The sequence below is a fragment of the Triturus cristatus genome, chromosome 2_1 (assembly GCF_964204655.1).
Source record: "Triturus cristatus chromosome 2_1, aTriCri1.1, whole genome shotgun sequence".
Lineage (NCBI taxonomy): Eukaryota > Metazoa > Chordata > Amphibia > Caudata > Salamandridae > Triturus > Triturus cristatus.
This window is the reverse complement of record NC_140581.1, coordinates 717,080,680-717,105,459: the sequence shown is the minus strand read 5'-3', so window position 1 is coordinate 717,105,459 and position 24,780 is coordinate 717,080,680. Positions and strand designations below refer to the sequence as shown.

The following is a 24,780-nucleotide window of genomic DNA, read 5'->3' as shown; positions in this document are numbered from 1 at the left end:
AGGCCCTAGTGAGAAGCACCAACTCATCAGTGATTATTGTCAGGTAAGGGTTCTTGGATGACAAAGCCTGCAATTCGCTCACCCTCCTGGCAGATGTAATTGCCACTTAAAAAGGCTGTTTCAATGGTAACCAGCCAGAGGGGCAATTGTGCAGAGGTTCAAACGGAGCGCATATCAGGAATGTGAGAAACCAAATTAAGGTCCCACTGATGCATGACGAAAGGGGAAGGTGGGAACATATGTACAAGTCCATTGAGGAATCTATTTACAAATGGGGGATTTAAATGATGAGGGTTGGTCTGGCAGCAGCAGGCAGGACTGAAAGGTACCCTTTTAAAGTCCCCAGAGCACAACACTGCTGGGCAAGGGAACAAATAAAAAGCAAAACACCAGAAAGGAAAGGAGAATGAGGGTCAATAGACTTTTCTGAACAATATATTACAAATGTGTTTTATCGACAGGCGTATACGGACTTGGTGGAGGGTCGCCTGGGTGCAAAAATAACATTACACACTTTGGGAGGAAGTTTGAATGCTGTCAACTGTCACTGCTCAATCTCCACACAAGAAGGCGTAGAGATGACAGGTTTTGGTGGAGGACACTCTCCTGCTTCTGTGACAGAAGATCCTCCTGAAGGGGCAACCTGATCAGAGGATCAATGCTCATGCTGAGAAGCACAGTATACCAGTCTCTCCGTGTCCAGTCCGGAACCACAAGAATGACTTGGGCCCAGTTCCTGATCTTCTTGAGAGCCACCTTGGAAACTCCAGCCTGCAAATCTGCTGACATGGCGCATTATACTGGGAGGCAAACAGATCTAACCAAGGCTCTCCCCACTGTTGAAAAAGACCTTGCACCACCTCTGGATGGAGATGCCATTCGTGATTCGCTAGGTATCAACGGCTGGGTTTGTCCGCCCTGGCGTTCAGGGAACCTGCCAGGTGTTGGACCACCAGGGATATGCCCTGCTGTTCCAGCCATATGCAGAGATGCAGGGCATCTTTGCAAAGAATACATGAACCCACTCTGCCCTGTTTGTTGCAGTACCACACAGCGGTTGTGTTGTCTGTGAAAACTTGAACAAGCCTTCCTTTGATGGAGGATAGGAAGGCTTTCAATGCCAATCGGATTGCTAGGAGCTCCAGCATGTTGATGTGGAGTCTGGATTACGCAGGAGACCAGAGTCCTCTGGTCTCCACCTGTCCCAGTTGGCCACCCCATCCCAGAAGTGACGTATCTGTCACTACTGTGAAATCCAGTTGGGGAAGGGAGAGGGATCTGCCTCTGACTCAATCGCGGTTCATTAGCCACCACTGCAGGCCTTGCACCGTTCCTTCCGAGATCTGGACCATGTTGGACAGATTCCCCTGATGCTGCGCCCACTGGAACTTCAGGTTCCACTGCAGAGCCCACATATATCATCTGGCATGTGTCACTAGCAGGATGCAGGAGGCCATGAGGCCCAGCAGCCTCAGAGTCATTCTCACCGAAATCCAGGCTACAGGCTGAAAAATCTGTATCACAGCCTGAATATTTTGGACTCGCCGTTTAGGAGGATAAGCCCGAAAATGCACTGTGTCCAGAACAACTCCGATGAAAGGGAGCGTCTGAGAGGGAGTCAGGGTTGACTTTGGCAAGCTGATAGTGAATGCCAGTGAATGCAGCAGGTCCGCCATAGTCTGGAGGTATGAGACGACAGCCTGTGGTGAGCCTGCCTTCAACAGCCCATTGCCGAGATAGAGGAAGACTGGCACTTCTGATCTGCGCAGATGAGCTCTGACCACCACCATCACCTTGGTGAATACCCAAGGGGCACTGGTAAGGCCAAAGGGAAGGACGGTGAACTGAAAATGCTTGTGGCCTACTGTAAACCGCAGGTAGTGCTGATGGGCAGGCAGGATGGGAATGTAGAAATAGGCACCCTGAAAGTCCAACACTACCATTCAGTCTCTTGGGTATAGGGCAAACAGGACATGAGCTACAGTGAGCATCCTGAATTTTTCCTTTTTGAGGAAGTAGTTGAGGGCTCATAGGTCTAGGACAGGAGGAAGGCTCTTGCCCTTTTTTGGGAAGAGAAATTAGCAGGAATAACAATCACAGCCTGCTTCTGGCTTTGGAACTCTCTCTCGGGCTACCTTTTTGCCAAGAGAGCCATGACTTCCACCAGTAGTAAAATGAAATGATCTTCCGTCAGGCGGTCGTAGGCTAGAGGCATGGAGGGAGGGGTGGTTTATCTGAAGGACCCACGTGTCTGATGAGATGGTCTGCCGGTGGTGGAGGTAATGGCTGATCCTGCCACCAACTGGCCATCCTTGAACTAGAAGGGCAAAACTAGGAGGGTTAGGAGGCTGAGGCTGTGAGGGAGGTGGACTGACCCAACCTCTGGCGGCCCGACGGACGGTGTCGGAACGAGCCGTGCTCTTGGCCGCACATAGGTTGTGGAACCTGCATGGTCAAGTGGCATGGGTGGAGATGCCGAAAGCCCCTTCCGTTGCCGCAAAAGGGTCGAAAGGCAGACTGCGGACGTTTTGCTACTGCAAGACCCAAGGACGTGACCGTAGCCCGCGAGTCCTTAAAGCGCTCCAGCGTCATGTCTGCCTTGTCTCCTAAGAGACGGGTGCCATCAAAGGGCACGTCCATGAGAGAAGTTCTCAACTATGCGTGGCATCGAACTGCCACCATCCATAAAATCACTCTGCCTTCTAGCGAGTCGGTCGTGTGGAGACCATGGATAGAGAACTTTGCTGCATCTCTCACGTCTCACACCGCTTGGGAGAGCACAGCCCGGGACTCCTCTGGGACCTGTAGCAGCACTTGCGTAACGGTTTCCCAAAGGGAGTGGGAATAATGGCCCAATAAGCATTCAGTGTTCACCAACCGCAATGCAAGGCTGGTGGTAGAAAACATTTTCTTACCCCAACTATCCAGCCTCTTTGGATTCCCTATCCGGGGGAGCAGAAAGGAACGCTCCAGGAGAGGTAGAGGCTTGGACCACCAAGCTCTCTGGGGTAGGGTGGCTGGTGAGGAAGCTTTGGTCTCACGGAGCAGATTATCCTATTCACGGGAGCCCCTGCGCTGGGTTTGGACCAGGCACCCAGTAAGACATATGTAAGGGCCTCCTTAAAGGGTAGCAAGGGTTCTAAAGAGGAGACACCTGGCTCCAAGACCTCCGTCAAGATATTTGTCTTGACCAACACCAAAGGGAGCTGGAGGTCCAGGACCTCAGCTGCCCTTCGCACCACCATAGCAAATTACACTCCCTCCTCCATAGCCACAGTAGCGGGAGACATCATGCCAGAATCTAGAGAGGAGTCCAGTCCACTGCTCTCACCCAACTACTCACAGCAGTCCATTTCATAATATGGCTGGTCTTCTAAAGGGTCCAGCAACCCCTCACAATCATCTTTCACACCTAGCCCTTCGGAATAGGGCGCAGGAAACAACCTAGGTTCTGTAGGTGCCGGTATCGGCATCAGTCAATGCAGTATCGGCTCCGGGTCATCAGGAATCAGGATGGGGCTAGCGCCCCTGGGCAGCAACAGTAGCGCCGGGAGCATCGGCATCAGGACTGCTGCCGGGGAAGGTAGCAAAGGCATGACCAGCACCAGACTGGGTCCATTCCAAAATCCATGGGGGGACATAAGCACCGCAGGCGCGGAACCTGATAGAACCCAGGATGAGCCTAAGGAGCCTAAAGGCATGCCGGTAGGGTCAGGCCACCCAAATCTGTGGCACATGGCACCATGAAATTCTTTAAACTGGGCAGGGGTTCACTCGGGCTTCAGAATAAGCGGGGAGGCGCTGAGCCGTCCCAGGTGCAGGTTCAGAAGAATGAGGCCTAAAACGCCAAGGCTCCTCTGTCACATCGATCGAAAGATGGGGAGAAGTCTAAGCATGCTTAAACTTCTTGTGTTTCTTATGCCTTTGACCTGCCCTACCCGACAACTTTGAGTGGGAGGACGAGGAGTTGGGACCCCTGGAATGATGCCCGAACATTCTTCTCAACCGGGAACGAACCTCGTAGGAGTCTAGCAATGCACTGCCAAGTGCAAGGCCACAAGTAGCTTTAGGGACCGCTCCCTCAAAGGTTTTGGGGCAATGACCCGGCAGTCAGAGCACGACATCGAGTCATGGTCGCGCTCCAGGTACCATAGACAAACCAGGTGTGGATCTGTCATTGACATGGCACGGTGACAGGTGCCACATGGTTTGAATCCAGAAGTCTTCCTAGACATGATGAAAAAGTCTACACATCAAATAGGGGTGTAAAAAACCTTGAAAAAAGCCTGTCAAAAAGTGACAGAGGGTAGCTTTCTTCACGGATCTGCGCTGGCTAGCATGGAAAGGAAAGATCTGACGTGAGCGTGCTGAGGTGGCGCCTACATAGGTGACGTGGATGTCACTTCTGGCACGGACGACGCTGACAATGTCAGGTGGAGCCAACCAACGCCACATACTGGCGCGTAGGGATATTGCTTGAAGAACAATCTTCCAGATCCAGTTGGACACCTGAGAAATTCAAAGGTAAGGAATCTGCAGATAGATGTCTCTATCAGATGGAGGAAGTTATTTGGTATACACAGGCATATATTTGATGCATTTACTTTATTAAACTACAATTTTTTTGAGTTTGTGTTTCCGTCATTGCTGCCATGTTACATAGCAGTAAAGATTTATGCACACTAGAATCCATGTCTTTAACAAATATCATGATCCCCTTTTAATGAGTAGAATATTATTGTCAAAAGTGTCACAGTTATAGGTGCTAATGTGAATCTATGGTGAAGGGCATAGTACAAATATCAGGTGGTAAATAGAGAGTCGCTCTGTTATTCACCAATGTCACTTTGGACCTGGAATTAAGGCAGCCACCAGCGTGCAATACTTGTAATACTTGTAGTCATAAGTGCTCCATATTCACAGTAATACATTATGTTATTAAAAATCAAACAAGCTTGGTTCAAACAAAACAAGTCTTGACTTTTAATGATTGTTCGTATTGATATAGGTTCTCCTGTAATTTAATTTTCTATTTCCTATTCTAAAATGGCCACCTGTGCACACGTGGTGGTCATCTTATACCATTTTTTAAAAAACGTTATAAAATCATTTCAAGATGGATGCTCGTGCATCAATATGCATGGGCGGCATGGTGAACCAAAGAATCTTGTAAAAGAAATAAAATGCACTGCAAATTGGCTGCTGTGGGGGCCATGAATCATGACACACAGTATCTATTTTGGCATTTTTAACTTATAATTCCAATATGGTCAACAGCCATAGAAGAGTGATTTACCAATTTAAAGAAAAGCTTAATGGAAATACAACTATAGATCCAGCCATCAGAGAAATAGTATAGGCTAAACTCCAGGTGAGGGACAGACACAAGATGGACAAGTTGGGATAAGAATAGCCATTGAATAAGAAGCAAGTAGATGAAAGTGATAATAAAGTCAAAGAAGGGCAAGGAATGGGCAGGCCCTCCCTGTAAGTTCCTAATTAGCACAACAGTAGGTCTTTTACAACTAGACAGCTTGCGCGGTCTGGTAGACTCAACCTAAAAAGAAAAAAGGGGAAATATATAACTAAACCATTCAAATACAACCTAAATCTGCCAGAACTTTAAAGATTCTCCAGCACACCGCACAAAAGATACCTCCATAAGGGTACAACTATTGGCGAACTGCTTTCCAGGCCTTTTCTACTTTAAAGTTTTGAGCCCATCTTTCCTAAAGGGTCAGTGTTTGACAAATGTATTTACATATACAAGGCCTTTTCATAAGCCCTAGAGGCGGAGAAAAATTAATTAACCTGGAGTAGGAGTCGAACTGGATAGTGTTTACATTAGACATTCCTTTCTGATTACATAGGTTACAAACCTGCTGATGGTTTAACACTGATTATCTCCACTCCGCCAGGCAATTTTAGCTCCTGACTGTAGACGCTTTCAGAAGAGAGTTCCATTTTGCTTGTGCTTTGAAGATTTGCTCTACAGGTTTGGTATCGCTGAGTAAGAGGAGATTGGAGCTTCTCCCCAGGAGAGGAGCAAAAGGAATCATCTTCTTGTAACACTGTTTCCGAAATATTTGTGTCTGATCCACAATCTGGAAAAGTCAAACATTTAAGCAATTGAAAGCGTGAATTTTACAAGTAAACAAGACATAAAAAGTCATAAAGCTATCTGGCAAAAAAGTCTCAATTAAAAAATTTGCGAGTATGCACATGACAGCAACAGTAGCTTTTTAAAAGTTGTCCATCCCATCAATACCTCAATCTTTCACTTTAAACTAAACCTTTTCTGTATAGTCTGTCTATTTGTACAACATGTTACATTTTCCCAAACCGTTTCTGCAAAGTCATCATGCTGTTCATATATTTAATCCTTTTATACTAGTTCTCCCAAAAAAACACTAACATTTTGTATTTGTGCATTCTATATGGTGGTAAATGTTAATCCCTTGTATTGAGGTTAAACCCGGAAGATCTGTGGCCATTGTTTAGGAATTTTGATTTGTAAATGATCAGCAATGTAAGTGCACTATGCAGGATAATTGAACTAGTTCTAGTCCAATATCCAGTGTTCATACACATTTTGGTTGCATGGAAGATACCTAGAAGCAAGTAAAGTATGTATCCCTAGGCAATATGGTCAAAAAGTATGTAATCAGTTGATATATATGTGCCCCTCTGGTGCAATTTGGATATCCAAGAAACTGAGTGCAACATTATAAAACTCAAATAACACTTACTGAACTTAAAAACATTCAGTTAATGACACATTAAAAAACATTTCATAATGCACTTTAAAATACAATTATATGGGTATTAAAACATTGTTCTTTTTCATCAATAAACACAATTACATAAGTGAACATTTCTTGGTGGCTGACAAGTAGAATCTTTTTCGACGCGCGTTTCGACGCAAACTGCGTCTTCATCAGGGAAAGGCCACACTTTAACCTACAACACAATATAACAGTTACACTCCAGTTTATGATGTTCTATGAAAAAGTTTTTTGACCTTCACCATCACCTCTGTGAATAGATTCTTTGATTAAGGTGGTTTTAGCCTTTCTATTTACTTAAACAAATTATATTTTATGTATTAAAAATAAAAAGGTTATACAAAATGATATCAGTGTTTAAACAACTGATTACATACTTCTTGACCATATTGCCTAGGGATACATACTTTACTTGCATAGTACCCTGCCCTAGGAATTGTACATTTATTGGACAGGGGGCCCCTGTTATTTTTCTTGAGTGATACCTAGAAGCAAGCCATACAATAAATCACCATAAAGTATAAATATTGCTATTAAGTGCAGAGGTTGATTGCACTACTTATGAGAGGAAAAGCGAGAAAGCACACAAGTTAGCATAGGCAATGCCGTTTTAAATTTTTATGGATTTAAATTGTAATGAACAATAAATGTTAGGAACAATATATGATAACGAGGCTGTGTCAAAAGTGGAGTGGTAAATGATTCTGAAATGTATTAGGGTAGTAGTTTAATGTTTTAGATGATGGGGATGAAAATGATGGTAAGATTTGTGGTGTAATAATTTTTATTGTGTGTTATAAATCGATGATTCTAAGACACTAAAGAGATAAACAAGGGACACTTTTACTTCCCCAAAGTGTAAATGTCTGCAAAATACTGCAACACCATTTCTATATCATTACTATATTGTCAATATTACTCCAAATCTGGGTGAAACATTCCAACATAACTTTCCCTCATTAACCCCTCTTTATTTGACCAGTTGCCTTAGATTGCCATTTGATACTGCTGGGTCAAGTTAAAATCATTAAATATAATAATTCATATATCACTCCGAAGTTTGGTATCTGTAAGGGAACCCCACCTACTCCTGCAATACTGACATAGTTTGAGAGCAGGTTTTATATTTAAGTATACCTATTTGTGTAATCTAGGTATAAGAACATGCATCTGTTACTCTACACCTGAAATTGCTATCCCCATCAACTCCACCTGGTGGAAATTGGGGACTAGACTTCTCAGGAAAAAATATCACACCAAGTATACTATGGATTTTCTTTTTCATAATCTCAAACCAAATATCTTTCTTGAGTCTAAATAAGAGGCAGTCAAAGTTGTGAATGGGCAAAATGATACCTTTGCACATAGCCAGAAAGAAGCCTTGCCCAAAAAGCTGCACTTAGATGTTAGATAAAACAAATAAGGTGATCCACAAACAGGTTCACTGAATCAGTGCTGATGGGCAAAGCTAAAAGGGGCCTGCTGCATATGAATAATTCTATTACTCAAAAGGGATTAGGATAATTTGCTTAGGGACTCACAAAACAGAATCTCGAAGAACAGGGGGTACAATGTTAGGTACTTAGCCCAGGGAAAGTCTTGTGCATTCCTTTATATGTATGCTTCTTTTACAAGAAAATCCTGGATCCTAACCAGCAGACCTACTACTGATAAGGCCTCCCTATCCCCAGGCTCCCAGCTGAGGTGAGAGAACCCAGGAGGTCAGACAGCCATATTTTCACTGATAGCCAGTAAAACTTCAGGCCTTGAATGTGTCTCTTTCAAGTGCACTGGTCAATTGGCTGGCAAGATAGCAGAATCACACTATCGTTTGTTCCTAAGACGGGCAAGGAGAGAAAGTGTGTCTACAGCTTTGGCCAGCACCAAGTTGCATTGCCTGGTTGAATGGAGGTCATTGTGGTAATTAGGTTTGGCGAATGGATATGCATCTGGGTCAGAGTCTGGATAACTACAATGAGGTATATTGTGGGGAGGAAGTCAGTATGTCGTATAGCTGTGGTTACAGAGACTGTTCTTAAAATGCAACCCCCCCCTGTAGGCAAATTTGTAACACTGCACACATTCACAGAAAGACGGAAAATCAAGTATGTGGATAAAATCATCTCAGGATGGAAAATTGCAGAAAATTGCCTTAACACTTCTACCATCTTGAAGGAGCAGAGGAAATTGTTCATTCCTAAAATGATGTTTAGATTGCGCTGTGCACTATCATAGAAGGGGTACCACACAAGTGTAGACTGCAAGGTGGTATCTGAATTAACAATGAGGGTAGATGATCCAGTTCAATGTTGTGAGGCTTGAGCTCTCTAACATTCACTTCAGCATAAATCACTTACAAAAGCCAACAGCACAGGTATGTATAGTATTTAGAAACAACTTTGAGCTATGAAAAAGATCACTCATCGGGGGACTCACTTGCATTTCCGGCATTAGTGAAAGTTTACTGTTATTTCCCACCAGGATCCATATCTTTTGATTCTGGAATTAATCTGAAAGACTCATGTTGACAGTATTTATGCTTTGAAGCATGATTTGTCACCTATCTCCAAGATGAGGGCTAAAATGTCTTACTACCTTAGGAAAGCAAGCTATGTGGTGCAACCCAATGATATCGCTAATGCTGTAATTAACTAAGTCTCCAGAATTCTGCATCAGAATTAATATATTGTGCATTCTGGATGTTTTCATCCAAAATATGTTGGCTCATTTATAAAGACAAAAGGCCATAGAGTGAAAATGGAAAAATAGAAACCAGCAAAATCACCTATGTGTAATGAAGTTAGGTAAAGTAATGATAACGACATTGAAGGGGGAAGTGTAAGGGCACCGAATAGGCTAAAAAGAGATAGAAGAAAAAGAGGGATGGCGGAAGAAGAAAAGAAGTATAGTAAGAGACGTGAGGTAGAAGAATACTTTATGACAGGGCAGGGGGCAACACAAGTGAAAAGCATACGTGTGACATTTGGTCAAGCACAGAACTAATGGAGCTGAGTAAAAGCTTACCAAACAGGAAAGGAAGGCATTCAGGGGGTCAGCCTACACAGAAAAGATAGGAATTATACTATTGGGGCAGTGTGAGAGGCTGTTGTTGAACAGCTGCCATCCTCCGTCCTGCCTGTCAATACGTCCCTTAGGAGGATGCCCAAACACTTTGCCCAGTCAAGCAAGCTGGCAAGGGGGCTCACAGAGATAGTTTCCTTAGCAATCGGGTACATGCTGACCACCTGGCTGCATGTCATTGTGCTGCCTCTAAACCATGTTTGTCACTGGGAACTTGGGGTGGAGGTCTGTTCCAGCATCAGTACTAGTGATCCGGCAGTGCATAAAAAGAATGGTGATGAGGCACCTACATTTAAGCAAATAATTTATCATTGCAAGCCACTATATTTGCTTTAAAATGTGAAAAAGTCAGGACCTTGCCTGAATGTGGGTGAGGAGAGTTGCTGCAGATGTAGGGCTTGGGCTGAACGTCACTGTGGAAATCATTTCTGGAGTGAGGACTCTACGTCGATCGGATCAGAGGGAGTTGCAAGGCCTGCATGATGTGTCCATAAACTAGAGTTTCCATAGGCCACATGTACACACACATGCATAAAGACTCAAGTTCACCCTCATTTATACAAACACATTCAATAACATCACACACATTCATGCATGTCATTCACACATGCAACTCTCGATAAAATTGTATCTAAGACACTTTCTCACCCCCACTTACCTCCAGGACACAGTAATGAAACCTGGCTTACACTGCTCTGCCTCTCCAGATCAGTTATCTCTGGCTAAGAGTCATCATTGGGGGCAGGTGGCTATGGTGGCAGCAGCTGTGGGCCTCACAAGAGCAGTCATGCAGGGTTGGTTCTTAGCAGGATTCAGAAGGCGGGTAACAGCTAGTTAAAAAATTCTGCTTCCCAAGCACAGATATTAATGCAGATCAGCACTCAGTAGTCGGGGAGTATCGGACCAAGTGATACAGGAAAAGAGAGGACATAGAAGGCTGAAGAGTAATAGTAATGACTTCAGAGGAAGAGGCATAAAGATAAAAAAGGTAATGTATCACGCTCAGTGACATGGAAACCGGTTGCCATCCAAAAACTGAATTTTCATTATCGCCATTGTGAAATCCCATTCTAAGAGGTCACCATTTATCCTTAGAAGTGACAGCTCACACCAAAGGTTGGTGGTCTTTCACTGTCATCCACAGCTGCACTGGATATGCTCTTCTGCTTTGTACTACCATCCTAGTGAACTGTGACACTGTGGGCAAGAGTGCTCCCAAAAGACTATTAGGACCCTGTCTGGAATTGACTTTTAGACTTGCTCCTAGTTAACAGTTGATCAATATCACAATCTGTGGTGCACTTGAACAATATTCAAATACTATGCTTCTTTGTTATTATTGTTTACCTGCATATTTTGTATTGTTCTACTTACTTCCAGCTGTTATGTAAAGCGCTCTGATATCCGCAAGGATCTTGTTCGCGCTCTATAAAACTTTCTAAATAAAATGTACTTTATCACTTCACTCATTAACAAATTCCATCCACCTAATGTATGTTACACATTTTACTCTTCCTCGAGGTCTTAATTTGTGAGCTTCACATTTATAGTACAGAAATCTCGACAAGAATCCCAATTAGAAAAATCTGATACATGAATCATTCAAGACACACACACATTAAACCTAATCCAACCATACCTAATTTTTATTTGCAAAACATGCAATAAAAACAGAGCTTTAGCCAGTTGTAAGCTCATTTCTGCACTCTGCAGTCCTATACTTAGGAAATTTACAAAAGTACCATACATGGTGCAATCCATTGCCTCACGTTCTCCATCTTGAACAACCCAGAATCTTTCTGCCAAGCCTTTCATCTTACCATAAGGCATTACTTAAGTTAGGGTCATAGAATAAGTGCCCTTTCTCAAACTTTAGTTTTCATCCGAACATTGTTCACTATACATTGCAGATGTTCATTCGAGATGCAGTTCCTTACATTCTGCTCTTTTTTGCTTTAAATTACATTCTTAGTTTTTTAATGATGTCTTTACTTTTCCGATAGCCCCATATATTTTGGATTTCACAGAAAACAACTTTTCTAAACCATGATTCAAACAAAATGGCTATAACAGGTTTAGTTTTTTGTTCCAAAATATTTAACTTTGTGCGAACACACACACACACACATATATATATATATATATATATATATATATATATATATATTCACTTAAAAAACCATAGGTTTCACACATGTTATAGTTAGCTGGGCATTCACTCGTGAAAAACCAATGAAATTCCCCCGTTATAGTTAGGTCAGATAACTATAACTCGCGCGCCCGCAATCCAGTGCTCATGACGTCACATATTACATCACTCATGACATGGTCAGTGGCATTACTCATGACATCACCGATGACATCATCCTTGTGATAGAGTGGCGGTCGCGCGAGTTATAGTTATCTGACCTAACTATAACGGGGGAATTTCATTGGTTTTTCACGAGTGAAATGCCCAGCTAACTATAACATGTGTGAAACCTATGGTTTTTTAAGTGAATTTGCAAGGTTTTTTAAATGCTAATTCCTAACTATAACGTGTGTGAAACCTATGGTTTTTTCAGTGAATTTGTACGTTTTTTTAAATGCTAATTTATGTATTTATTTATTTAAAGTTTTTTCACCGTGCGTTACGTAGTTTGCGGAATTTTTCCGTTTCTACCGTGCGCGTACGCTACGCGCATTCGGCGATTTTTCGTAAAAAAATTAAAATACATTTTTGCCCTTGGGGGTCCTTCTGGGACCCCCTGACCAAGGCCAGGGGGTCAGGAACTGTCCAGCCTGCCCCCTTTTCACGTTATCCACCTTTGTTTTTCACCCCCTCAGACTGCGAGAGACAAAATGGCGGCCGACACTTCCTGGTTTCGACCGATTCGAATGTTTACTAAGATCTAACAACCAATCAGAATCTCGCTCGCGCATGGCAGCGTGCGCGTACGGTTAGCTTACGGTACGCGCTCGGATAGCGCCCATAGATATATATATTGATTTAAATGTTATTTTCTCAGGAAATACTGAACAGATTTACACCAGACCTGCAAAAGGCACATCCCTGACCTGAGGACTACCTCTCTGCCAAATTTCAAGTAATTCTGTTCAGCCGTTCGGGCTGCAGCTTGGACTAAAGGTCCTATGGAAAAATGCATGGGGAAAACGTGTTTTGGGACCCCCCCTTTTTCTCTGCCCCCGCTTGACGAATCCCCCCGAGACTTTCAGGGAAGGAGCGGAGCGGAGCGCCCCACCTATTTTGAAAATTTCGCGAGGATTCGTCAATCGGCGCCAAAGTTATTCCAAATAGAATGTTGCGGATTTCCTATGGAAACACGATCCTAACTATAACTATCTACTGGCGACCGCCAGTAGATAATATATACATACACACAGTGGTGGTTGCTACTGTGTGGTTATAGTTAGGTTAGAGTTTCCATAGGAAGAGTGCTTTTTGCTTTCCTAATAACGTTTGACAAATCTGCAAGAAACTTGCCAAAAAAGAGTTAATCAACGTCAGCACCTTCATGGAAAGTTTGGCGCTAATCTTTCAAGCAGGTGCCAAGAAATAAGTCGAACACAATTTCACCAAATTTGGCAAAAAGTAAAAGTTTTACTCAGCATGCATTCTTTTGCGATTTGGTGTAAATCTCTTCAGCCGTTTTTGAAAAGTTTGTGTTTAAAAAGGTGCTCACAATAGGCTTGAAGGGGTTACGAAATTAGGTATGTGTGGACGGTTGGTTCCACGGGAGTCCCACTGAAATTTGAAAGAACTGGGCTCTCCGATTGACCAAAGAAACTTTTTCTCGTGTTGGTGAATGCAGAACAGACAAATGTGATCAGCTGGCCACAACCAAGAGAAAAAGTTTATGGCCGCCATTACAGGGCTCAGGACTCTTACCCACCGGCACTTATTTGGGACAGGGTTGGACTGGGACAGAAAATAGGTACAGGCACCAAAATAAAAGTGGCCCCCATTAGTAAATTAGATAGCTATATATAAGGTAAGTTAAACGTATAAACTGGCCAAGCAGACCATAAAGCAGGAACACAAACAGCCAAAAATCGAGACCAAGCTCTGACCTTTTAGACCAGCACATTGGGCACTGCTTGATTGCCCAACAGGCAAGCCTGACCTGGTTAGGTGACACAGAGGACCTCCCTTCCCCACCCCCGAACATCAGTCAAAAAGAAAAAATGTGTTGTGGGTACTGCGATATTGCAGCAGAACCCAGTGCAGCCCGCCCATGTGGTACATAAGTACTACTGTGGGAGCGGTCTCCCAAGGATCACCTCCAAGGTAACACAATATATATTGTGGTGCTATGGGATGAAGCTTTTAGACCGGTTCTGCTGGAGAAATGCTATCACTGCAAAAAAAACAAAAAAAGTGTATCTGGTGACTGTGGAGTTGGGAGATTATGGAGAGTTGCTACAAGTGGATAGTTGGTTGCAGGCCCTACTAATCCTCGACTGTGCAGACAGTCCGCGGGGATGGGGAGTAGGGGGGAAGCTTGATTGCAGGGCCTGGCTGGCAGCCTGGCCCAGTGTCCAAATTCCCGCTATGCACGGCCATGCGCAGCACAAGGTTGGTTGCCTGTAGCACAGTTGGGTACAGGACCTGGCCAGAGGCACAGCCCTGCAGCCAACCCCCTACTGTGCAATACAAGGGGGAAGTTGGCTGAACAGGAACCAAAAAAACTGACAGTCACTGAGAAAAACATAGGCTAAGGTCACATTATAGTGCGGTATGGTAATAGCATATGCAATAAAATAACCTAAAAATTAACTGAAAAAACACCCCAAAGGCTGAGGTGTTAAAAAGAGATAACAACTAATGCTTAAAAAACACATTTTCACCAGTTATAGTTTACTGAGCTACTACAATATGCACCCCTGCCATGCACCACTTATAACCTCACACACTATATGACATCTCAAAAGACATAACTGATATCACTGATGACATCATACGAACATTATAAGACCTCTCCCAGAAGTGACGCATCTGTCACAAATGTGAAATCTGGTTGGAGAAGGGAGAGGGGTCTGCCACTGACCCAATTGCAGTTCATCAACCACCACTGCAGATCTTTCAAAGTTCCTTCGGAGATCTTGACCACATCAGTGAGATATCTACGATGCTGTGCCCACTGGAACTTCAAGTCCCACTGCAGACCCGCATACGCCATCTGGCATGTTTTACCAACAAGATGCAAGAGGCCATGAGGACCAACAACCTCAGAGTCAGTCTCACAGAAATCCATGATAGAGGCTGAAACATCGGAATCAAAACCTGAATATCATGGACTCACTGTTCGGGAGAATAGGCTAGAAACTGCACTGTGTCCAAAACAGCTCTGATGAAAAGGAGCATATGAGAAGGAGTCAGGTGCGACTTTGGCACGTTTTTAGAGAACCCCAGCAAATGCAAGAGATCCACCATAGCCTGAAGGAGAGAGAGGACAGCCTGGGGCAAGGACGCCTTCAACAGCCAGTAGTCGAGCTAGCGAAAGACTGACACCCTAACCTACGCAGGTGAGCTGCGACCACTATCATCGCCTTTGTAAACACCCGAGGGGCACTGGTAAGGCTGAAGGGGAGCACTGTGAACTGAAAGTGCTTGTGGCCGACCTTGAACAGCAGGTAATGCTTGTGGCCGGGCAGGATGGGGATGTGAAAATACGCGTCCTGCAGGTCCAATGCTATCATCCAGTCTTTTTTGTCTAGAGCAGACAAGACCTGATCTAGAGTGAGCATCTTGAACTTCTTGAGGAAGAGATTGACGGTCTGAAGATCTAAAACGCGTTGATACCATTTGTTCTTCTTCGGAATCAGAAAGTAGAAGGAATAAGAGCCACTGCCTACTTCTGAACCCGGAACCCTCTCTACAGCTTCCTTGGCCAAGAGAGCTACAACTTCCTCCTGGAGCAATTTCAAATGATCCTCAGTCAGCCGTTTCTGATTTGGCAGAATGGGAGGAGGAAAAGAAAGGAAAGGCAGAGAATAGCCCTTCTGAATGATCTGCAAGACCCACTTGTCCGATGTTATGGACCTCCAGTGGGGGAGATGATGATGGATTCTCCCGCCAATGGGAATGGTGTGTTCTTACAGAGTCAGATAGCAGTGGTTTGAGGCTGCAGAGGGTAGGGTGGCTGACTACTTTTGGCTGCTATTCCTAGGTCAGAATGAACCCAGGCCACGTCCCCACACAGCTTGGGAAGCCTGCGCAGGACGGTGGCTGGGATAGGGCTGATGCAGCTGGAAACCCCTTCCATTGCCACGAAAGGGGCGAAAGGTAGACTGGCCACAAAGAGTAGAAGAGAGGCATAAGGACTGGCCGTAGCTCGAGAGTCCTTGAACATCACTAGGGCCAAATCTGCCTTTTTCCAAAAAAGACGGATTTTATCAAAAGGCAGGTCCATCAAATTTGGCTGGACATTGCCAGAGAAGCCAGTTGTGGCATCTCAAGGTCGCTATCATGGAAATCAATCTGCCCAGTTAATCCGTTGTATCACGGGCACACCTAATGGTGAATTTTACTGCATCTCTCCCGTCCTTACCTGCCTGAGAGAGCACAGCCTGGGCCTTCTCCGAAACTTGTGGCAGCACTTGCGCAACCGTCTCCCAAAGAGAGTGAGAATACCGGCCCAATAAGCATGTGGTATTCACTGACCACAATGCCAGGCTGGAGGAGAAAAAATCTTACCCAATGAATCCAGCCTCTTTTATTCCCTATTCGGAGGGGCGAAAGGGAACGCTCCCTGGGATGTGGACGCCTGCACCATCAAACCTCTGGGGGTGGGGTGTTGAATGAGGAACCTGGGGTCGCCTGGAGTTAGTGCTTCATTAAAGGGCAAAAGGAGTTCAGAGGTGGAAGCCTCAGGTGGAAGTCCCTCGGTCAGGAGAGAAGTCCTGACCTGCACAGAAGGCAGCTCTAGTCCAAGGACCTCGGCTGCCCTTTTAACCACCATGACATAAGATGCAGCCTCCTCCATAGCCACAGTTTGAAGAGAGAGCATGCCAGTATCTGGAGAAGTGTCCAGTCCACTAACTTCCCCAAGTACCCCATACCAGTCGATCTGCTCTGCAGAGTCATCCATGTGTTCCAAAGGGTCTATAGACCCCTTCCATTCATCTTCTGAGCCTAACACATCCTCCAAGTGTTCAGGCGACAACATAGAACCCCTGGGTTCAATCAGCGCCAGAATCGACATCGAGCTATGTCGTTCCGACTCCATGTCGTTGGCGATAAGGATGGGGTTGGAACCGGCATTATCGAAGGCACTGACTTTGGGTCCGACGCCGGAGGAGGTCGTGATGACACAACTGGCGACGACACGGATCCCTGAGGCCCCATTGGCGTTGTGGCCCGAGCCGACGGCGTTGAATACAAATTTCGACCCCGGGGGCCTAAGGGCTCACCAGCGTAGTTGGCCCACTCCAATACATGACAAATGGCCTCATAAAATTCTTTAATTTGAGCGGGGGTCGCTTCGGCTCATGCAAATTGAGGGAGGTGCACAGTCAACCCTGGCTCTGGCTCCACAGAACCGGGCCTAGAGCGTCGGTGCTCCTTACCTCTTTCGTTGACGGACGACAGTCAAGGCAAAGACTTCTTGGACTTCTTCTTTTAGTGCCTCTTCCCAGAATGTCCCGAAAACCTTGAGTGGAATGAAGAGCACTTTGGACTCCGGGGGCGGTCCAGCGACCTCCTCTTCTTCGATTGGGACCAGAACCTTCGCGGTGTCTCGCTGGACGGTGATAACTGCTGGGCCAAAATGAGCTTCGTAGCCCGCTCCCGCAAGGCCTTCGGAGCCATAGCCAGACAGTCCAAGCACGACTTTGAATCGTAGTCACGCTTGATACACCAGAGACTGATGAGGTGGGGGTTGGTAACCAACATTATGAGGTTGCAGGCAGCACACAGCTTGAGCACTGTCTTACTCGAAGACATTCTCGCACATGAAATTTGGAAAAATTCTGAATTTGACAAGGTCGAGAAAAGTCCTGTCAAAAAGCGACAGAGGGGTAGCTCTTCACAGATCTGCGCTTAACTGGTGCGTAAAGAAAAAACTGAAGGATGCGCCTGGTCATAACCGACGACGTCACGCAGAACTGAAAGGATTCACCCAACGGAGTGGGCAACGGGTATTGCTCAGCAAAAGATTCCGGATCCAGCCTGACGCCTGGGAAATTCAAAGGAAAGGAATCTGCAGCTAGACGTCTCGATTAGATACCGCTCAATAGATTTGAAGTAATTCAACAAGCTACACCGGTGGCCATTTTGCTAGTCACCTTAATAGAATTACCCTCTTAAAGACTTCCCATGACTGGCAATTTTAAGGCAACAGATGTACATATATACGTTTACCACTGAAACAACATCTTCTGTCCGGCCCGAAGGACAACCCTCCGTAGTTTAGTAAAATAGAGCTAAGCATATAGAATCAGTGTGAGATAAACCACTTAAGTGGGACACCCCTACATTCTACTTCTTTCAACAACCTGTAAAACATCAAAATCTTCAGCAAAGTTCAGAAAATAAACATTCCCACCTTATAAACATTCTTACTACATAAAATGTATCTATAGCTTTGTATTAGCGCTTTGGCCTTAGTCACAGATCTTTTTCAATAGATTTCAGCATTAAGCCACAACCTACTTTGAAACATGCCTCTGTAACCCAAATTCAAGTATGCTCAGCCTTTACTCTGTTTAACAAAAAGTAATCCTGGTCCACCATATAACTTTCAATATGCACAATCATACTTGCCTGCAGGGCTTACGCTTTCAATGGTATGGACCCATAGTGTCATCTGAGATGTCATCTATGATGTTATTTGAGATTTCACCAATGATGTCATTTGAGATGTCACCAATGATGTCATTTAACATTTCATGAGTGATGTAATATAAAGAGGCCATTTGCAGTGCAGGGAGGAGTCACAAGTTGTAGCTCAGTAAACTATAACCGGTGAATTTCAGTGTTTTGGGTTTTAAAATGTCACTTCTCATCTTATTTCAACACCTAACTATAACATCATTTTAACCTTCAGTTTTTTCAGTGAATTTCGTTTAAAAAATAAAATGTAGTCCAAGATTTGATTACCATACCTAACTTTTTTACTTTAACCCTTTTTTTTCTCACAAATATCCACAATCCCGTAGAAGTACCAGTAAGGTGCAAAAATTAATATCTGTAATAGCTGTAATGTAGCACACTAACTAAAATATGTAAATGGCTCATTTAGCATTACATTTCACAAGATCTTACTTGATTACTTCCATCTCCTTATTGTATACGGACGTATAAAAAGATGAAGCGTCTAGAGTACAAAATGAACAAGTTACTTACCTTTGGTAACGCTTTTTCTGGTGGATACAATATATGCCTGTGGATCGCTCACCTTTTGAATTAGCCCTGCGCCAGCATTCAACAGAAATTATTTTCTTAGCTCTCCCATGTTGACGAAGACGTCATAACAGCACGGCTCCGCTCGCGACACTGAATGACGTCATCGGAGCCATAAGAAGACCTCAGCGGCATACTGACGTCAGTTCCACCCATTTTGTCCATGTCTTCGAGGCGAACGGGCGGACCAACAACATAACACAAGTATATCCAGTATACATAATATATACACAAAAGCATATACCAAATGCATAAATATAAAAGAAAAGCTAATAACAAAAGCCTTTCCTAGAAACAAACTGTATGCATGAAAATGACATATAAAAACTGACAATGTCAGACAGTAACATTTTTATTCAGTATAAGCAGGAGGACAACGGTGAGACAGGTGGGTCAGTGAGCAATCCACAGGCAGATATTGTATCCACCAGAAAAAGCGTCACCAAAGGTAAGTAACTTGTACTTCTGATGGATACATCTGCCTGTGGATTCCTCATCTTTTGAATTAAATCCCCAAGCCGTACCTCTCCCGGAGGAGGGTGTCCACTTGCCTATACCAAAAAATCTTGCAGAACAGAACATGCAAAATGGCCGTCCCTCCTAACCTCTGAATCCACGTAGTAATGCTTCGCAAAGGTGTGGAGGGAGGCCCAAGTTGCTGCCTTACAAATCTCAACAACAGGAACACCTCTAGCCAAAGCAGAAGAAGACGACTTAGCTCTGGTGGAATGAGCTCTAATACCTTCAAGCGGTTCCTTCTTGGCCAAGGCGTAACAGATCTTGATGCACAAGATGATCCACCAGGAGAGTGTTTGCTTGTGGACAGCCTTGCCTTTCAACCGTTCAATGTAGCCCACGAAGAGCTGATCGTCCAGTCTGAGATCCCTGGTTCTGTTCAGGTATACAGCCCTCTTAGGATCCAGACGATGAAGTCTCTCCTCCTCCTTGGAAGGGTGAGGGGGAGGATAAAAGGTAGGTAAAGTAATAGACTGTCCTAAATGAAAAGGAGTGACCACATTAGGCAGGAAAGCAGCCCTAGTCCTGAGAACTATCTTTTGTGCATGAATGGTCAAGAATGGAGGCTTAGAACTAAGAGCCTGAAGCTCACTTACCCTCTTGGCCAAAGTAATGGCGACCAGAAAAAACGTCTAAAAAGAAAAAAGCCTCAAAGGACTGCTATGAAGCGGTTCAAAAGGAGAACCCATCAAAAAATTAAGTACCAAATTCAAATCCCACTGAGGCATAATGAAGGGAGTGAGATGAAACTTATTGGTGAGGCCCTTAATGAACCTGATGATAAAGTCTTTCACGATGCCGCTTTACTGGAGAGGCTTATCTTGAAGCCCTACCCTTCGAAGAACGACATCGAGAACCATGTCTTCTCTTCGTCATCTTATGCTTCTTCGACTTCGAAGTATGCAAGGTCGACAACTTTGAACACTTACGACCCCTCTTCTCCTTTTTCGCCTTTGCCATGAAGAGTTTGGCTTCACGTTCTTTTAATGCCTTCGGGTTCATCTTCCGACAGCTCGAACACCCTTCAATGTCGTGGTCGGAAGAAAGGCACCAAAGGCAGTCGTCGTGTGGGTCCGTCATAGACATATGACCTCCACACTCCCTGCAGGGCTTAAAACCCGACCTCTTCGTTGTATCCATTCCAACTGCAACACAAAGAAGATATAAGAAACAAAGTAATCACAGAGAAATAGCGAGTCCCAGAAAAAAAACGTTACGCGTAGACGCCACGGAAAATAAGGGAACTGACGTCAGCACGCCGACGAGGTCTTCTTATGGCTAAGGCGACATCATTCGGTGTCGCGAGCAGAGCCGTGCCATTATGACGTCCTCGTCGACGTGGGAGAGCTAAGAAAATAATTTCTGTGGAATGCTGGCTCTGGGGTAATTCAAAAGGTGAGGAATCCACAGGTGGATGTATTCATCAGAAATCAGTATTTTCTATTATGCATACTTTAATGAATTCATTAAAAAATTCATATGCCTGCTTTTAAATACTCCAGCATGAATTTGCCATGTGCCTCCATTCTTTTGAGTTTTTTCTTGAGGTCTATTAATTTATGGATATCTTCATTATTAACAGTGTTGGATTTGGAGTTATTGCTAAAAGAGCTGCTAGATCCTACTAATAATGCAAACTCTCCATCGGAAAACCCAAATGTTTTAAGATGGGCCATGATGTATGTAAGGATATATAAATGTGATGGATACCAAGACAAAAGGAGAGGAGGGGCGAGGGGAAAAAAAGGCAGAAAGGGCCGAGGAGAAAGGAACAAAAGGAAAAGAAGGGAGGGAAAAAAGAAAAAGAGAAGTGTGAGAAGTTGGCCTGGTATATGATGCTCACTAGTTAAAGTGATCACCTTGTACCATGCCAAGCAACCCTTATGGTGTGGTTGTAAGTCAACCTTTTCGGACTAGCTGCCCTAGTGGTAGCGTAGGCTAAGCAGTCTTTGAGGCTAAACTCGTGAAGCGTGTTAAGCCAGCTGTTTTACCAAATGTAACCCCCTTTTATACTAATGAAAGGACACCACACAGATATATATTCAAAATATATATGTATTTATTTCTCAAAGTAACCCCTAGTCTCTTTATGAGCACAGGAGCACAAATCGTCAAACAAGATTACAGTAGAATACACAGAAGTTGCACTTTATATGGATAGGCCCTGGTGGCCGCTCAAACCATATACTAAAATAGTGGTATAAGTACCACGAACAGAAAAGGGAAAAGGCCTAGGGCCTCTAGAATCGCTGGGCCTACAAGGAGCTAACTTCAGTTAGTGACCAGGAGGTCCACGGGTGGCGTGTGCAGAGCAAATAGTCACACGCGTGCTCCCATAGGTTTCAATGGGTGCGTAAAAAGTACAAAGTTACTGCAAAGAGGATCTTCCGGATGGACTAGGAACTCAAGATTTGGAACACAGGCACTAGAGATGTAATACTACACTTGGGCACAGGTGTGCCAGCTTTACCTCACCCACAGGAAGCGGGTGCATAGGCCTCGAAGTGCGTCGGGTTTCTTCTATCTGTTCCGTGGAGCCTGAAGACAAAGATGCTGCAGGCGGTCGGTCCGGGAGAGATGCAGTGGATCCAAGAGTGGATCAGAGATGTTGAAGACCTGTAAGCAGAGGGGACAGTGTTCACAGTCACTAGCCAGTGACCAGCGTGGCACCAGGTGGGTACCAGGCGATGTCGGGTGCAAACAGGAAGAAAGGTGTAGCTTGTCTCTGCAGCCACGTGGTCCCTGGAGGTTGACGACGTCCAGGAGTCGGTTCACGAGCTGTCCCACGCAGGCTCTCGCTGTCGGCGGTGTCGGCGACTTGATCGAAGCAAACAAGCCTTGGCAAAAGCAATTGTTGTAGGAGATGAAATAAGCTGATGGTTCTGACCAGCAAGGTCAGAAGGACTGCTCCTTTGGAGGGGAGCAAGGGCCAGTCTGGAGCAACCAGACCAGTGGTGTATTTCGTAGAGTTCGTCGCCAAGATGGCTACAAGCCAGCGGGCCAGCAACCGGTTAGGCGCGTCGAGTGGAAAAATGCAGAAGGGCCCCACGCAGATCGTGGAGATGCTGGAGGGCTCACCTTTGGTGCAGATGCTGCTCGGGTGTTGGGCTTCTCAGATCCCAAAGCACAACTTGGAGGGAGCCTCGGTTGTTGCACTTGTCAGCTTGTCGTGGTCGTTCCAAGATGGCTGGCTCCACGGGTCTCGGTGCCTCCACGGGTCTCCTCTTTTCAGGGACTGTGGATCGGGCGGTGAGAGGTCTGGAGGTCCAGGTCTTGTCAGTCTCTGGGCTCGGGCTCCGGCGGGAGGCGGCAGCAAAGCAGACGTTGATTCGCTGGATGGTGCTTGCGTTAGCAAGGTGGTCACTCCCTGACCACAGGGGAGATTGGCTTCAGTCCTCTGTGCGGCAGAGCGTCGAAGTTCCCGTCTTCTTCTTAGTGTTAAGTTGATTCCAGGATGTCTGAAGTCTTAGGACACAGCTCCTACCTTTAAGCGGATTCTAGGGGACGGACTACCTGCTAGGTCCCTCCCTATGGGTGGGACCTGGAAGGGGGGTGGTTACACCCCCAATCCTTTATCCAGCTCGCCCCAGGCCCGGGACTGGTGTGCCCCAGGACCAGTTTGAACTGGCATATGCACCGAGGCTCCTTGTGAGCCACAGGCATGTCTGGTTTCTTTCAAGCCCTACCTGACCAATACACAAAATCCTGTCTGGGGTGGTGCACGCACCTCCCCTGGCAGGAAACCCTTTGTCCACACCTCCCAAGCTGGAAGGACTCCCAGCAGCAGGAGGGCAGACTTGTGTCTGTGGTGGCAGCATCCATTTTGTGGAGCTGAGGCTATGTCTGATTTTACCCGGGTTTCAGGTACTGTACATGTCGTGTCCCTCTAGAAGGGTGGAATGCTAACCCCGTCGCCAGAATTGGCGAGGGGTTAGTATTCCAATTCGTATGACACCTTACTCGACATGTTTTGATAAAGCCACACCAAAGATAGCATTTAACCGCGAGGTTCATAATGCACTTAAGAGTATATGGTATGACGATATCTGGAAACAGTAGAAGGAAGTTGTTCCGACCACTGCAGACAGGCTCAGCTCATGCCAGAGCACCATCTCACATGGAACCAAGCACTCTGCCTTCAGGATTGTTAAGGCCTGCCATAGGAGTGACTTATAGGTTACCAGGTGTCCCATTTAAGGTTAGGTATAGGTATACTACACCTTAGTAAGAGGTGATTACACCAACTTACCCCAGCTGAGTGATCAGCCAGTTGTGTCAAATTGTTAGGCCAAGCCCGGGGTGGCATAATACATGCTTCAGCCCCTGGCAGGCCTTGGGTACACCAATGCCCTGGGTACCTAGTGTACACTGGTACAGGGGCTGACAGGGTGATCCACTTCCAATTGGTTATGCACCTAGGGTGCATAGTTTTAATTTAGTAGAGAGAACAGCAGGCTGGGGGTCTGATTGGCAGGCCCACAGCCTCAATATGTCAAAAACCAGTGAAGCAAAAAGCAAAAATTTGGGGTGACCATAGGATAGCAGACCCTACTCTCCTACAAGAAGTGAAATGCAGAAACCACAGTTAACGCACAGTGGAATATTTGTTATTCATAGATGAAAGCATACCATGAGAACATCCAAATCCAGAATATCTAAGATATTATAGTGCAAATGAGAACAGTCCCACACAGACAGGCTGTGGGTAAATATGCACGTACAACAAGGACCCCCTGTTAGTTCCAATTCCTAGGACAGAGTAAAATGCATTTGACAAATAACAACCTAGGCAATCGTTACTGATAAAGCTGAATGATTTTAAATGAGAAAATAAATAGATATGTATTTTCATGTTCATTGTGGTCTTTAGTTTTCTTCTTTGACCTTGTGACACACATTCAGCTTTATCAGTAACGATTGCCTAGGTTGTTATTTGTCAAATGCATTTTACCCTGTCCTAGGAATTGGAACTAACAGGGGGTCCTTGTTGTACGC

The 24,780-nt window shown here is 45.0% G+C and overlaps 1 protein-coding gene across 2 annotated transcripts in view; it reads right to left on the bottom strand.

The window, feature by feature from the left end:
• Positions 1 to 24,780, bottom strand: part of DMXL1 (Dmx like 1) — a 1,781,042-nt gene that overhangs the window by 1,070,646 nt on the left and 685,616 nt on the right. For both annotated transcript variants that reach the window (XM_085632653.1, XM_085632652.1), the window contains exon 17: positions 5,880 to 6,104. In XM_085632653.1, coding sequence (XP_085488779.1) covers positions 5,880 to 6,104 — 225 coding nt within the window. The remainder of the gene's footprint in view (positions 1 to 5,879; positions 6,105 to 24,780) is intronic.